At 39.5% G+C, this 12,936-nt stretch overlaps 3 protein-coding genes across 3 annotated transcripts in view; all 3 read left to right on the forward strand.

The window, feature by feature from the left end:
- Positions 1-932, forward strand: part of LOC107102529 (tripartite motif-containing protein 16-like) — a 7,955-nt gene extending 7,023 nt beyond the window's left edge. The window contains exon 11 of the mRNA XM_015401875.1: positions 471-932. Coding sequence (XP_015257361.1) covers positions 471-806 — 336 coding nt within the window. The 3' untranslated portion in view covers positions 807-932. The remainder of the gene's footprint in view (positions 1-470) is intronic.
- A 2,932-nt stretch (positions 933-3,864) lies between these two features.
- LOC107102614 (C1q-related factor-like) lies at positions 3,865-5,250 on the forward strand. Its single transcript, XM_015401995.1, has 4 exons — positions 3,865-3,915; positions 4,151-4,258; positions 4,338-4,478; positions 4,569-5,250. Exons 1-4 carry the CDS (start codon positions 3,909-3,911, stop codon positions 5,003-5,005), a joined length of 693 nt encoding a protein of 230 aa, XP_015257481.1. The 5' UTR covers positions 3,865-3,908; the 3' UTR covers positions 5,006-5,250.
- A 1,911-nt stretch (positions 5,251-7,161) lies between these two features.
- Positions 7,162-8,594, forward strand: LOC107102605 (C1q-related factor-like). The gene is made up of 4 exons (XM_015401983.1): positions 7,162-7,304; positions 7,392-7,535; positions 7,624-7,764; positions 7,847-8,594. The coding sequence occupies exons 1-4, from the start codon at positions 7,298-7,300 to the stop codon at positions 8,278-8,280; spliced, it is 726 nt and encodes a 241-aa protein (XP_015257469.1). The 5' UTR covers positions 7,162-7,297; the 3' UTR covers positions 8,281-8,594.
- The last annotated feature ends 4,342 nt before the right edge of the window (positions 8,595-12,936 follow it).

Genomic DNA, 12,936 nt, shown 5'->3' on the forward strand with positions numbered 1-12,936 from the left:
ACGAAAATTAGAATCACGATGCATCATCATGACGATTATTTTGCACACCCCTAATGAGGACCAGTTGTTTTAAAGTGAGGATATTTTGCTGGTCCTCACAAAGTGTTTTACTAATGGTTAGGTTTAGGGCTGAGGTGTCAGTAGGGTTAGGGTTAATTTTAAGGTTATTGCATAGAAAGGGTTGAAAATGACTGAAAATCAATGAGTCAACACATGGTCTTCACTTTATATAGCAGAACAAATGTGTGTGTATGTGTGTGTGTGTTGCATTATTTCAACTTCCCTTTGAAATAATGCAAGAAAACTAATAGTATCTGAGGCACAATTAGTAGATTTTATTTTTTCTCTTCCCTCCATCTTCTTCTTCCGAGTGGAGAGCCATATCGCCCAAATAGATTTGGCTCTCCACTCGGGAGAGAGTCAAATTTTTTTCTGTTTTCTCATGTTTTTCTCTCTATGCCACCATGCAGATCACCATTGGTGTCGCTTACAAGGAGATGGAGCGTAAAGGCTCTGACCACAGAAGTCGTCTGGGTCACAACGCCCAGTCCTGGAGCCTGTACTGGTCTGGGACCGGCTTCTCCTTCTGGCACAATAACCAGGAAAAACTTCTGGGCTCTCCTAAAGCTCATCGGATCGGCATCTATCTGGACCAGCATGCAGGGATCCTAAACTTCTACGGCATCATCGGCAACAATGCTCATCTTATCCATCACTATGTGACGCAGTTCACCGGGCCGCTCTTCGCAGGGTTCAGACTGTGGGGAGGCGTCGGGGAAACTCTGACTATTTGTTCACTGGACTGAGTTCATGGCTTTAATAGAGTGGTCCTTTCTTGATAAAACCCTTCCTGTCTGGTTTGATATGTTTTTTCTTAAATGTTGTTCATGTATCATATTGTGTTTTTAAAGCTGTACTGAAACGATTAAAATAAAAACATCTAATTTGAAACCTTTTTGCCATTAATTGAAAACTGTTTATTCTTTGTCCGAATTTGATCAATTTTTGTTCAGATTAAAAATAATCATAGTTTACTTCTTCGACACATGTTGTCATGGTAACCACCGATTAATTTCATATTTTTCTCAGGTGTTTGAATTATTTTTTGTTATTGTATATGAATGGTACCAAAGAAATGCTTGGGGAAAAAAATATTACAGCATCTGATTGGTCCTAATTCTAGTGATGCCTGGCCTGCATCCTGACCTTTGCCCCAGGTTTTTTTTTAAGGTGTTTTAAACAGTTTCCTGTTGGAAAGGAGTTTCTTTTTTTTTGCAACAAAATCTTTGCCTCAGTCAACTACAAGTGACAAAAAAAATTTCTCAAGATAAGGTGCAAAAAATTAATTGGAGATTGATTTATTTTTGCAATAAATCACTGTGTTTTTTTTTTTTTCTTTTGGCCAGTCAGTATTTTCATACACCATTAATGAGCCCCATCTAACCACAAGGGGTTGTAATTGCCAAACTTCGACTCTTGTGTATTTTACACCATCCTTTTTCTAGAGCTAAATGATGAAACGGCACAGTTGTAGATTTAAATATCCAACAAATGCTCTAAAATGAAGTATTAGTTGAAAAGCATTGTGAATCCTTTAGCAGGTTTCAGAATAATGCCATGCATTTTTCTTGTGTGTGTTCTCGTCAACCTGGGGCAGAGGGTGGAATCCATAACAAAAGAAGAAAGCTTGTCTGGTTTCTCCATTCCAGTTTGTGTCTATCGGATTATAACCTGAGGATGTAAGGCCTCTTACTGGAACTGTTATGTTGCAGTCTCGAGCCCCTACTCCATCGTTCTCTTGTATCCTGGCTAAGAAACTTCACCACCTTGCTAGCTGTGGGTGGTCAGAGGCCCTGGTGGAGCAGCCTCTCTATCAGTGTGCCCCAGGCAGTTGTGGCTAAAAAGGAGCTTTCCTCCAGAAATGTTTTATAGGGGTTGCCAGATGGTGCCACCAAAAATCTTGGGATGGCACGCAGAAACTAAAAGCCATCATTCAATAATTCCAGAGTTTTAAATCTACTAAGTGGGTAAACCTTCCTGTAGAAATCATAAAGACATAGAAAACACCTACTCATATCTTGGATTATTGTGTGATTTTTAATGTCACTGGCTGTGCATAATGGGATGAAATGCTAAACTGATGCTACTACACTTTACACTGGCAAGTAAGGTAGCCAGGGCATTTCACAGGGTGGCCGTGGCCACCCCTCGGTGGTGCCAATGGCATGTAAATGAATGAATGTAGAGTAAATCACTTTTGGGTCCTCAGACTTTATAAAGTGCTGCATAAGAACAAGTCATTTTATTTCCTTCACTTTTTTTAATACACAAAAAACCCCTATGAGAGAAACTCCCTCAGCATGATGCTACCTCCACTATAGTTGATCATTGGTACAGTGTTTATCTTTTGTCTTTTTCCTGGGTTGTAAGGGCTCAGCTAAACTTCTTTGAATGTTTGCCATTTCAACCAATCAATGTCCATCTGCACAAATATTGTGTCTTGGGATTGCACAAGTGTCCTGCAGAAAACATAAAAATTCTTCTGAGATGCTGAATATATTCTGTTTATCGTTCGATTTTTGACCAGAGGTCCTTCTGAGTGAAAATTTATGTGTTCTGGACACTAGTGTTCATGTATGAGGGAATTTAGGATCAGTTTAAAGTCGAAGGGAAGCAGCTGTCACGAATTCTCCCGAGTGGTGCCTGACTTAACATGTGAATAAAGTGAATATGATTGGTCGATTATCAAGGGGACGGAATTGTTGTGGCAAAAATGTTTGCAAGCAATTTTAGTTGTGACCGGTGTCTTGGAAGATTTCCCAATGGGACCATGAAGCACTTAGCAACGGCACTGCCAAGGAACGCTATGGACAGCGGAAACATGCGAGAGGACGAGAGTTTTGAGTCGGAGGTCGTGGATGAGTTTCCTCCGTCATACATTTTTTATTTATAGGAGGAAAGCGTGGACAAAGTTGAAACTTGGTTTGGTGTAGAAGGCTTACAGCCGTACATGTTTGAGCCCTTGCCTCGCAACGCTGCCAGTTCTGTTAGCTCTACGCCTGCTGAAGACACAGACGTCCATCCCCGTGAACACTGGGATGGAACTCAGTGGTAGAGTTAATTATTCTTATTTCATCCGTTGCGTAAATTAGCTACAACATATGAATCAATATGCTATGACCCAAAAAAATTGATTGACAGATGACCGTTGATATATAATTGGCCGAATTTAGGTGTTCAGGCTGACGTATAACTATCTGGCCGGCATAAAATTAAATAAAAAAAAAAACACTTTTTTAAGACAGAATTTAAGACAGATTTTTTTTTCAAATAGGAATTTTCTAACTTTTGTGACAATATGGTCTGTTAAAGAGTACATTTATATACATGTTTAAGCCAGAATGATTTGAAATTTTAATATGACTTCCGTACAGCTTTAAACACTCATAAGCTTTTTGCTGTTATTTTAAAATTAAGGTGGGCCGGTTGAGCTTAAAAACGTATGATTTAGCATCATAATAAGTTTATTAAGTTGATATGGCCATTATGAAATATGTAGACTTTTGAACTAATAGGGTAATTGTGCAATTTTAATCCAAATTTGTTTTTAAAAACCCAGACTAGGAAGTCAGGTCGGACAAACTGCAGCTCAGTGAGTGCAACAAAGGTTTTTCTTTTACCTCTTACTGGTGACAGATAACACCTGAGCAACACAGGTGAGAAACTATGAGCCAAAATCGGGGATGAAGCCTGCAGGGGTGAAGAAATCTATCCTATAAAAGTACGAGGAGGAGCAAAGTTAGGAGGTAAAGGAAGGAGGAGCTTTACCACAAATATATATTCTCTGCTCCTGCCCTGTAGAGAAACATTTTTTCCTTTCTTCGGACGGTTCGCTATCACCTGCCAATATGAGAGGTGAGACTTTCTTACTGAGAGATACACAGTCTTGTTTAAGATTTTCTGATTGTAAATTACTGTGGCTGGAAGATAAATAAGGAGATTAACTTTCATCTGAGCATTTATACTGGGAAAAATTGTCAGTTTGATGAGGTTTATTAAAGTTTTATTAAGATCATTAAAGTCAGTTCAGAGTTGCCAAAGTATTTGTATCAAAATTTCCTGATTAATGTAATTTTTTGTTTTGTTCCAGCGTTTGTTCTGCTGTTTGTGCTGCATGCGGTTTTTGGTCAATATGACTGGAATGGACCCATCGCCTCAACACCGCTTTCAGACCGCAGCCTAGACATAAATGAAATAAGTGTGTTACCTTTACCTTTGGAAATAGTCTATGCTGACTTTCACTTGCAGAACTAATATTTTTCTGTGTGTCTGTCCAGTGTGCAGCAATGACCAGGCGGCGTGCGGCTGCTGTCTGATGCAGACACAGATGATGAGGATGGAGGAGTTCTTTAACATGACAGTCAAAGAACTTAGCCAGCAGCTGATGACCACTAAGATGAACCTCGACCGTATCAAGAGTGAGTGTTGTCAGCAAGCAGAACACCTTGCAGAACATGCAGACTACTGAAACCCATTAACAGATCATTTTCATCTATCTGGGTCTTTAGAGAACCGCAGCGCTTTCTCTGTCGCCCTGAACAATGAGAGAAGCTTGACCTGCTTTGGCCCCTTCAGCGATGACAGACCGGTCCCCTATAAGCATGTCTTCCTCAACCTGGGAGACAGCTACAGCATCCAGACAGGCATCTTCACCGTCCCCCTCTCTGGTGTCTACAGCCTGGCTGTCACCGTCTACAGCCGTTCTGCTGTCAACCTGCCCCAGGTCACCTGCGCCCTGCTGCAGGTGAACGGCGTGGACGTGGCTCCCCTCGTCGATAAGAACGGAGCGGACAGCGAGGACAGCAGCACCGTGGTGATCGCCAGGCACCTGAAGGCCGGCGACAAGGTGTCTGTAGTCCTGCAGAAAGGATGCAACATCTGCGACGACTACAACCACTACAACACCTTCACCGGCTTCCTGCTGTATGCTGCTGCAAAAGCGTAGCCGGTGCTGCCTTGAACCCTGTTCAGTCTGAAAGCATTGAGCTCAGCCTTTTGATTTGTTCTGAGTTTCATGCTACACTTTGTTTTCTTCTGTGCGCATAAACTGCTAGCATCATGTTACCTGAAGGGAAAAATAAAATAGCTGATATGTGTAGCTGAGGTTTCTTGGCTGTTGTTTTTGACACTGTGAGTTACCACTGAAATGCTTTCATTGTTCAAATAAAATAAACCAAACTTCTAAACATACAATTGAGATTGTGAGCAAGTTTTTGAGAGCAAAAACAAATTATTAATATGGCCACTAATATGCATCTTTTGCTGAAGATATAAGAAAATATAAAGAGTCTTAATGCTGTTTTTTCTCCTAATTCAGCTTAAAATAAAAGGACGACTAAAAAGAAGTTTTATCATCTTCTGACAAATAATGTCCATCACTAACAAACTAATCAGCTTTTAACCCTGTAAATGATGGCATATGTGGAAAAATAAGATTTATTTTCTTTTGGGTATCTTCCCGATTGTGGATAGAAAATAAATGCACAAAAACAGTGAAGAAGCAGTTGTTGCACACTATTCTTGTCCATTTTAGAGTGACTTTAAAACCAACTATACAATGAGGCAAAGCTTTTAAATACAGCATTATACTCACTCAACAATGATTTGTGCCTCTCTGAGTCAATCTGCCTCCTCGGCAGCCATCTGTTTACCTGAGATATTTGGTAAATTTCAAAATTACCACATGTTTGTTTAAGAAATAGAGAAGGGCACACTTTCCTAATTTTGGGGTTAAATGGTTTGTGTTTTGTAGGCCTAAGATTTTACAGAGTAGTATTTACTGGATATTTCTGACCCCACCTGATGGGATATTATGATAAACATAAAAAAAAAAAACATGAATATTGAATGAAAAATACCAGAGAAGAACAAGAAGCCAAGAAGCTATAAATTTATCACTTAAAATTTCAACCTGAAAAAAATCCCTAATTTGATCTTCTTCATTTGCTGGGGAACAACATTTATATCTCTCATTAAAGAACAGCCTTTATTGCCATCTTAACCAGTAAACCAAAATTGAAGTGCAAAACATGAGATGAATCTGCACTTTATGTTAAGGTTAGGGCCAATATTAAACTATATCAAGAGGTGCAAATGGCCCACGGGAAGCACAATAGATACTGATGCATCAAGTACATCCACTGCCACTTCATCCACAACCCAGTACATTCCAATACACTGCAAAAAACATCTAGAAATAAGTAAAAAATTGCCTAAATTAATTGTACTTACCCTTAATTTGAGCAGGTAAATAAGATGATCTGCCAATGGAATGAGTATTTTTACTACTAATACAGGATAATTAGATAATATACACTTGAAATAAGACAAAGCAATTGATTTTTACTTATTTTAAATTAAAATTGTCTTGTTTCATTGGCAAAGTGTCTCACTTATCTCCTCAATTCAAGAAAAAATTCACTTAATTTGAGCACAAATGACTTATTTAGATTTCAATTTTTTGCAGTGTACTGTGTTTAAAAGTCATTGGTAATGAGTGTTTACCTAAATCCTACTGTTTTGTGAAGGTTTATCAGAGAAAATTAGTAAACAAACAGGATCATGGAGACAAGGAATTCATCAGACAGGTCAGGGAGAAAGTTATGGAGAAATTTAATAATATTCAAAGCAAATTGAATAATATTTCACATCAAAACATTGTCTGCCTTTAGATGTGCAGAGCTTATAGAGCCAGTGACCAAAGCTCAAGCTGCTATACGGTAACTGCAGTGGAATTTGCCTCTAATAAAACATTGACCTTAGCTGTATTTCTTTATGTTGATTAAATAATAAAATCCCACCACAGACAGTAGCTCAAACAGCAGCAGATCCTTCTACACACTATTAGTAATACTTTTTGTTGAGGTTTCACTAAATTACACTTAAGTGTAAAACATGGTGATAACATTTCACACCACTCTTGTTATCTCCTCATGTTAGAGCACCAACACCTACCTTCACACAATAGGTGGCCTGCATCATAACAAAGACCTTTAGGGTGTGTTCCTGTTTCTCTGAGCACCCAGTGATGAAAACACCCCCAGTTATAGTTACAGGGACGAACAGGGGGCCGATTAAAGAGGAGCAAAACAAGGTGGAGCGCCGGTAAAGGGGGAGAACTACAAATGTGAGGCAGTAAGGGAGGAGCTCCCGGACCCCTATATATCCATGATTTTCTTCCAAACAGTCATGTCTTTCACATCCTTGATCCTCCACAAGCTGCCTGTATATCACCAAGATGAAAGGTGAGATTCACACACAATGAGACAATCCTCTAGTACAAAGCTCCACAGAGATGATGCATCATGAAACTGTTTTGTTTTCCCCTTCAGCTTTTGTGTTGCTGTGTCTGCTGCATGCAGCTGCTGGCATGACTGAGTTTAGCTGGAATGGACCTCCGGCGGTAAAAGGAGACTCTCCCCCAACTATCATTCCAGGGGTAGAGCGAGACGTTTCCATCACTGATCCGGTGCACGGTGAGGACTTGTGACTGGATAACCAAAGCATATATAGAAAATGTGCATTCCTTCCTCTGATTGTTTGCTAAATGTGCTTTGTATTCAGCCTGCACAGTGGACAAGCTTTCTTGTGAGTGCTGCAAGATGGTGGCAGAGACGAAGAGACTGAAGACGTACTTTGACTCAACTCTGACCCACCTCGAGATGGAGTTAGAAAAGGCTAACAAAAGTTTTGCCACTCTTAAAGGTGAAGGGCACATCCTGTGACCTTGAATGTGATGAGAGATCACTCTTCCACTTTAATGCTATTCTAATCTTTGCTTTTCCAGATAGTCGAGTTGCCTTCTCTGTCTCTCTCTACCCTGGGGACAACTTTAAGTGCTACGGGCCGTTTGGTGTCGACACCGTCATCACCTACCAGTACTCCTTCATTAACCTTGGAATGGCTTACAACATGAACTCTGGGATCTTTACCGTCACCCTACCTGGGGTCTACAGCCTGGCCGTGACTTCCTTCAGTGATGCTGGGTCTCCCGGTAATGTGTTGGCTGTCTGCACCAGCCTGCAGGTCAACGGCCAAGCAGTGGCTGCATCCAGAGAACTCAACTGGAACGACCAAGAAGACAGCACAACCATAGCTGTTGCTCTGAAACTAAACGCTGGAGACAAAGTGTCAGTCAATTTGGCCAGGGGATGTTTCCTCTGCGATGACTATAGCCACTATAACACTTTCAGTGCTTTTTTGCTGTATGCCGATGCATAAATTAGGGCATTTGCTCCCTTCTGTGTGTTGTGATCTGATCTTTATAAGGAAAACCTTATTTTAAAAGCATTAATTAAAGCATTCAGCCTGGGCAACCTGAAAGCTTTCCCTCCACAAAATGTTACTGTCCTTGCTTTGTAACATACTTTTTTTCTCATGAGATTATAGCATTTCTTGACTGATTCATTGTCCAAACCTCTAAATATTCCAACCTTGTCAATGGCTTTAAGACGAAAAAGTTTCCTTATTTTGTGATTTTCTTTTAACGTTTAAGTTGCCATATTTCTTCTAGACACCAGGAAGAGTAAATAAAAATAAAAATAAAATACTGGAATGTGAAAATTGGGCTGGTGTCTTTTTTTATTATTATGGATATTTTTTATATGTATAGCAATGATGATTTCTTACTGTTTTAAACTAGTAATAACCTCTTATTGTTGCAGTACTAAAGGACTAAATGGAAGTATTAATATACATATTAACATTTAGTTAAACTTTAATCTTTAGGATATCTACAAACAGGTTTTGTAAGGGGTTGGATGTTTCACAGTATATAGAAGAGTATAACAATACATAGTACAGCCCTTACATTTTAGGATGAACAGTACAAACATTTGAGTACACTCTCCGTAACACAACCAGACATCAATAAAATACATGGAGATTTATAGGTAACATAAAAACAATTAAACTTCAAGAAAGTATCGACATCCAATCCCCCATCCCCCCTCAAACATTCTGTGGTTTATGTATATGGTATTGAACATTCCCTTTTCTTGAGTGTAGGACTTATCTTATCTTATTTAGTAAAACATACCATTGTTTTCTTGTGGTATAAAGATAAAGTGTCTCAGTGCCACATTTGTTTTAGAAACATAATTAAAATAAGGAAGACAAGAGAACAAATCCTTCAGGAGAGGCATGCAAAAATGTGTTCAATTCAATTCAGTTTATTTATATGATGCCAATTCACAACACATGTCATTTCAAGGAACTTTATAAAAACAATATCATTCAGTCAGATTGGTAAAATGTTTCTAAGGAAAAGCAGCCAATCACATCATGTCATGAACATGCGGGACCCACTCCGCCTGGATGGGCTTTTGGGGAAAGTCGATCTTTGCTTGCATTTTGTCATTGACTCAACACCAATCCACCACACCAATAATGCCTTCTGCGACAGTGGAGAGGAGAAGCTCCCTTTTGAAAAGAAGAAAACTCCAGCAGAACATGGCTCAGTGTGTGAGGTCTTCTCCTGAGGCTGTTTTGGTGTTTAAGAGGAGAGAAACAGACATGCGAAGTAACATAGAAACAGTAATGACTAGCATGTCTATAAGGAGGCTGAGGATCATCTGTCTTTACCGGATGATTACCCCTGATGGTATTCTAGCCAAAGAGCTAACCAAAGAAATATTATACTTGTTGAATCTGTCTTCTTGTGAATCTCTTTAACTTGGACTCTGTTGTTGATCCAGTCAATCAGTGAACCTCATTTTGTCTCCAATCTTTATAGAAAAGGTCTCACCCGTGTAGAGCAGTTCTCAGAGCCTTTGTCAACAGCCTGCCTGATCTCCAGCGCAACGTCTCTTGCAACTTCCAATGCTCTATGATCTTGTTCACACTCACATGAACCTCTGGGGTACAATTTGCAAAGCCCACTGAGTCAAACACGTACAGATACAAGGAATTTCTCCTTCATCTCTCAAGGGAGCCAAATCAATCAGTCGTCAGTTGTCATCATACAACTCCTTCCAAATCAGTCTGCTTTCTTCCCCCAGGCCAACCAGAAGGTTATAACTGGCTTCCTACTGTCCACACTTCCAGATTCTTGTTTGCTTTAATAAATAAAACATTAAAATTAACTTGTTCTTTGTGTGATTCTGCATGTGGGTCAAACAGCTATTAAACTAAAAAGACAAAGTGACTCTGTTTAGGAAAGAAACAGCAGGCCAGCTCAGAGACGAGTTTAAATCAAATCCATGAAAGAGAGCACACACAGTTAGTCACAGTAAAAGCTGAGCCCACTGCTATTTCTGGGAGAGAAACAAGACTAAACACTACAAAATAGGTCCCAAATCTATCGCTTATAACCAAAGGTGTTGATGACAGCAGCCCAGCTGATATTTATTTCCTGGGTGCTGTCATAGACAAACAGGAACAGATCAAATTATGTTACTATGATGAGAAAAAGCAGAGAGAACATAAAGTTATGGGTTGAATGAACAAATATTACAGAACGGAAGAATAGAGTTGAATGAAGCAGAATGATGTAAAGTGGACTATACCAGCATAAATGTAAATAGCCAAACAGGAACAGCCCAGATGAAGCTACTATGAGAAAAAGCAGAGAGAACATAACATTAGAGATTGAACTAACAGATTCTGCCGAGTGGGGGAATAGAGATAGAGTGAAGCAGAATGATGAAATGGGGGTCCCTATGTCCTCCAGCAGTCTAAGACTATAGCAGCATAACTATAGAGATAGTTGAGGAAAATCTGAGCCACTCTAACTATACGATTTATCAAAAAGAAAAGGTTTAAGCCTAGTCTTGATAGTAGACAAGGTATCTGCTTCAGAGACTAAAACTGGTAGTTGGTTCCACATGAGCACGATCTTAAAACTCTGCCTGCCATTCTACTTTTAGAAATTCTAGGAACCACTTGTAGACTTGCAGATTGAGGATGAATTGCTCTGTTAGGAACATAAGGAACAATCAGATCTCTGATGTAAGATGGAGCTTGGCCATTTGATGATTTATATGTGAGAAGGAGGATTTTAAATTTTATTCTGGATTTAACAGGAAACCAATAAAAGGAAGATAAGATAGGAGAAATATTCTTTATAATTTTCATCAGAACTCTGGTTGCAGCATTTTGAATCAGCTGAAGAATTTTAACAACAGTTTGTAGACTTCCTGAAAGTAAAGAATCACATCCAGTATCACCACTGGAGAAGATATTTCTATTTTTTGCATTATTTTGGAGATGATAGAAGTATATTCTAGAATGTTTTTTGATATTGGTTTTAAATAAAAGGTCCTGATAAAAATGAACACCAAGGTTTTTTACTTTATTATTTGAGCTCATTTTAATCCCATCCAAATGAAGTGACTGACTAATCAGCTTCCATTTCAGAGACTCTGGTCCAAACACTATAACTTCTGTTTTGTCTGCATTCAGGAACAGAATGATAAAAGTGTCTAGAATGAGCTTTCTCTGCAGGGTGGACAGGCACTACCTATGAGATAGGGTAAGGAATCTCGGTCATTCAGAAGAAGCTGAGATTGTTGTCACTCTTTACCCAAAAAGACACTGTGTGGATGGGGTAATGGGTAGGTAACAGTAGAGAGGCTGCAAAGGGGGGTTTTAAACTACAATTCCGTTCATGACTGAAAGAACAAGATCCCATATACAAGCTGCTGAAGTTAGCTTTCTCCGCTGGGTGGCACGGCATTCTCTTAGAGATAGGGTGATGAACCCGGTCATCTGGAGAGGGGCTTAGAGTAAACTTCTCCCATTAACTAGTGATTATTTCTATAGATTCCTTTTTGCACCACCAGTCTTAGGTTAAGCCTTCCTAGGATGTTCCGAAAGCAGAGACGTTCCTGAGCCATGGGGTTTGAGCTTCATTAGAGGTCTACATTCATGTACATACTCAGAAGGTTAAAGTTAGCTACCTTCGCCATATTTTCGGCTAATGCTGATATTGGCACACCTCCTAAGCCACTTGTGACCTTGTCTCTGTATGCTGTGTAATCATCACTAAAGATGGTCCTAGTCACAGTAGTATCATCAACAAAGTTGATGAAAGCAGTTTCAGAGTGGTTGCTGACAACACCTACAGCTGTACAGAGTGTGCAGTAGGGGGCTGAGTACACGGCCCTGTGGAGTGCCTGTTCGTTTAATGAACGTTTAATATATTGTGATTCAATTCCAAAGGAGTTATTTAGCCAAATTAATAGTTTATGATCCAATCTGTATTCTTTTTTGCCCGATTGTTGACATTATATTTGGTATTATATAGATGCGAATATAAACTAGCAAATAGTCATACCTCAGAAAGGGGTTGTGTACTTAAAACTGTAAAATGTCAAACCTCTCGTTCATACCATCTCAAATAGACCAAGAACGTCATAATTCAACTATGGGGGGGGGGGGGTTGAAATCTCATCCGAGGTCAGAACACAAAAGGTCAGTCTTACAGTGGGCTGTTACATGAATCGGTTGTTTTGTAAAGAGGTGTGCAAAGCAAACATAAAACACCTAATACATCCTGGCCTCCATCTAGTAGATAAGAGCAGAGGAAGACAATAAAGAGAGAAAAGAAACAGGTCAGCTGATGTGAGAATGAAGGAGCGAACAAACCAGACTGACAATACAATGTCCCAAGAGGTAAGAGAAGCTTTAAAACAGCTGAAAGAAAACCTTCAGTTTTCTAAATAGAACCATCGTGCTTTACGTGCTTTTGTTGTCAAATCCTTTTCACAACCTTGATTGGTCATTTTTTATTCCTTTGAATTTTTTCTATGCCTGACAAAGATGAGGCATTCATTTCTGACATCTAAAATCATCATCGACAGTGGCGTCGGATGTAGGAGTTTGCCCTGAAATTGAAGGAGTGACGGTTCAAGCCCCGGCTCCGACTTTCAGTGTCAT

The sequence above is a fragment of the Cyprinodon variegatus genome, unplaced genomic scaffold, assembly GCF_000732505.1.
Source record: "Cyprinodon variegatus isolate N-32 unplaced genomic scaffold, C_variegatus-1.0 Scaffold33, whole genome shotgun sequence".
Taxonomy (NCBI): Eukaryota; Metazoa; Chordata; class Actinopteri; order Cyprinodontiformes; family Cyprinodontidae; genus Cyprinodon; species Cyprinodon variegatus.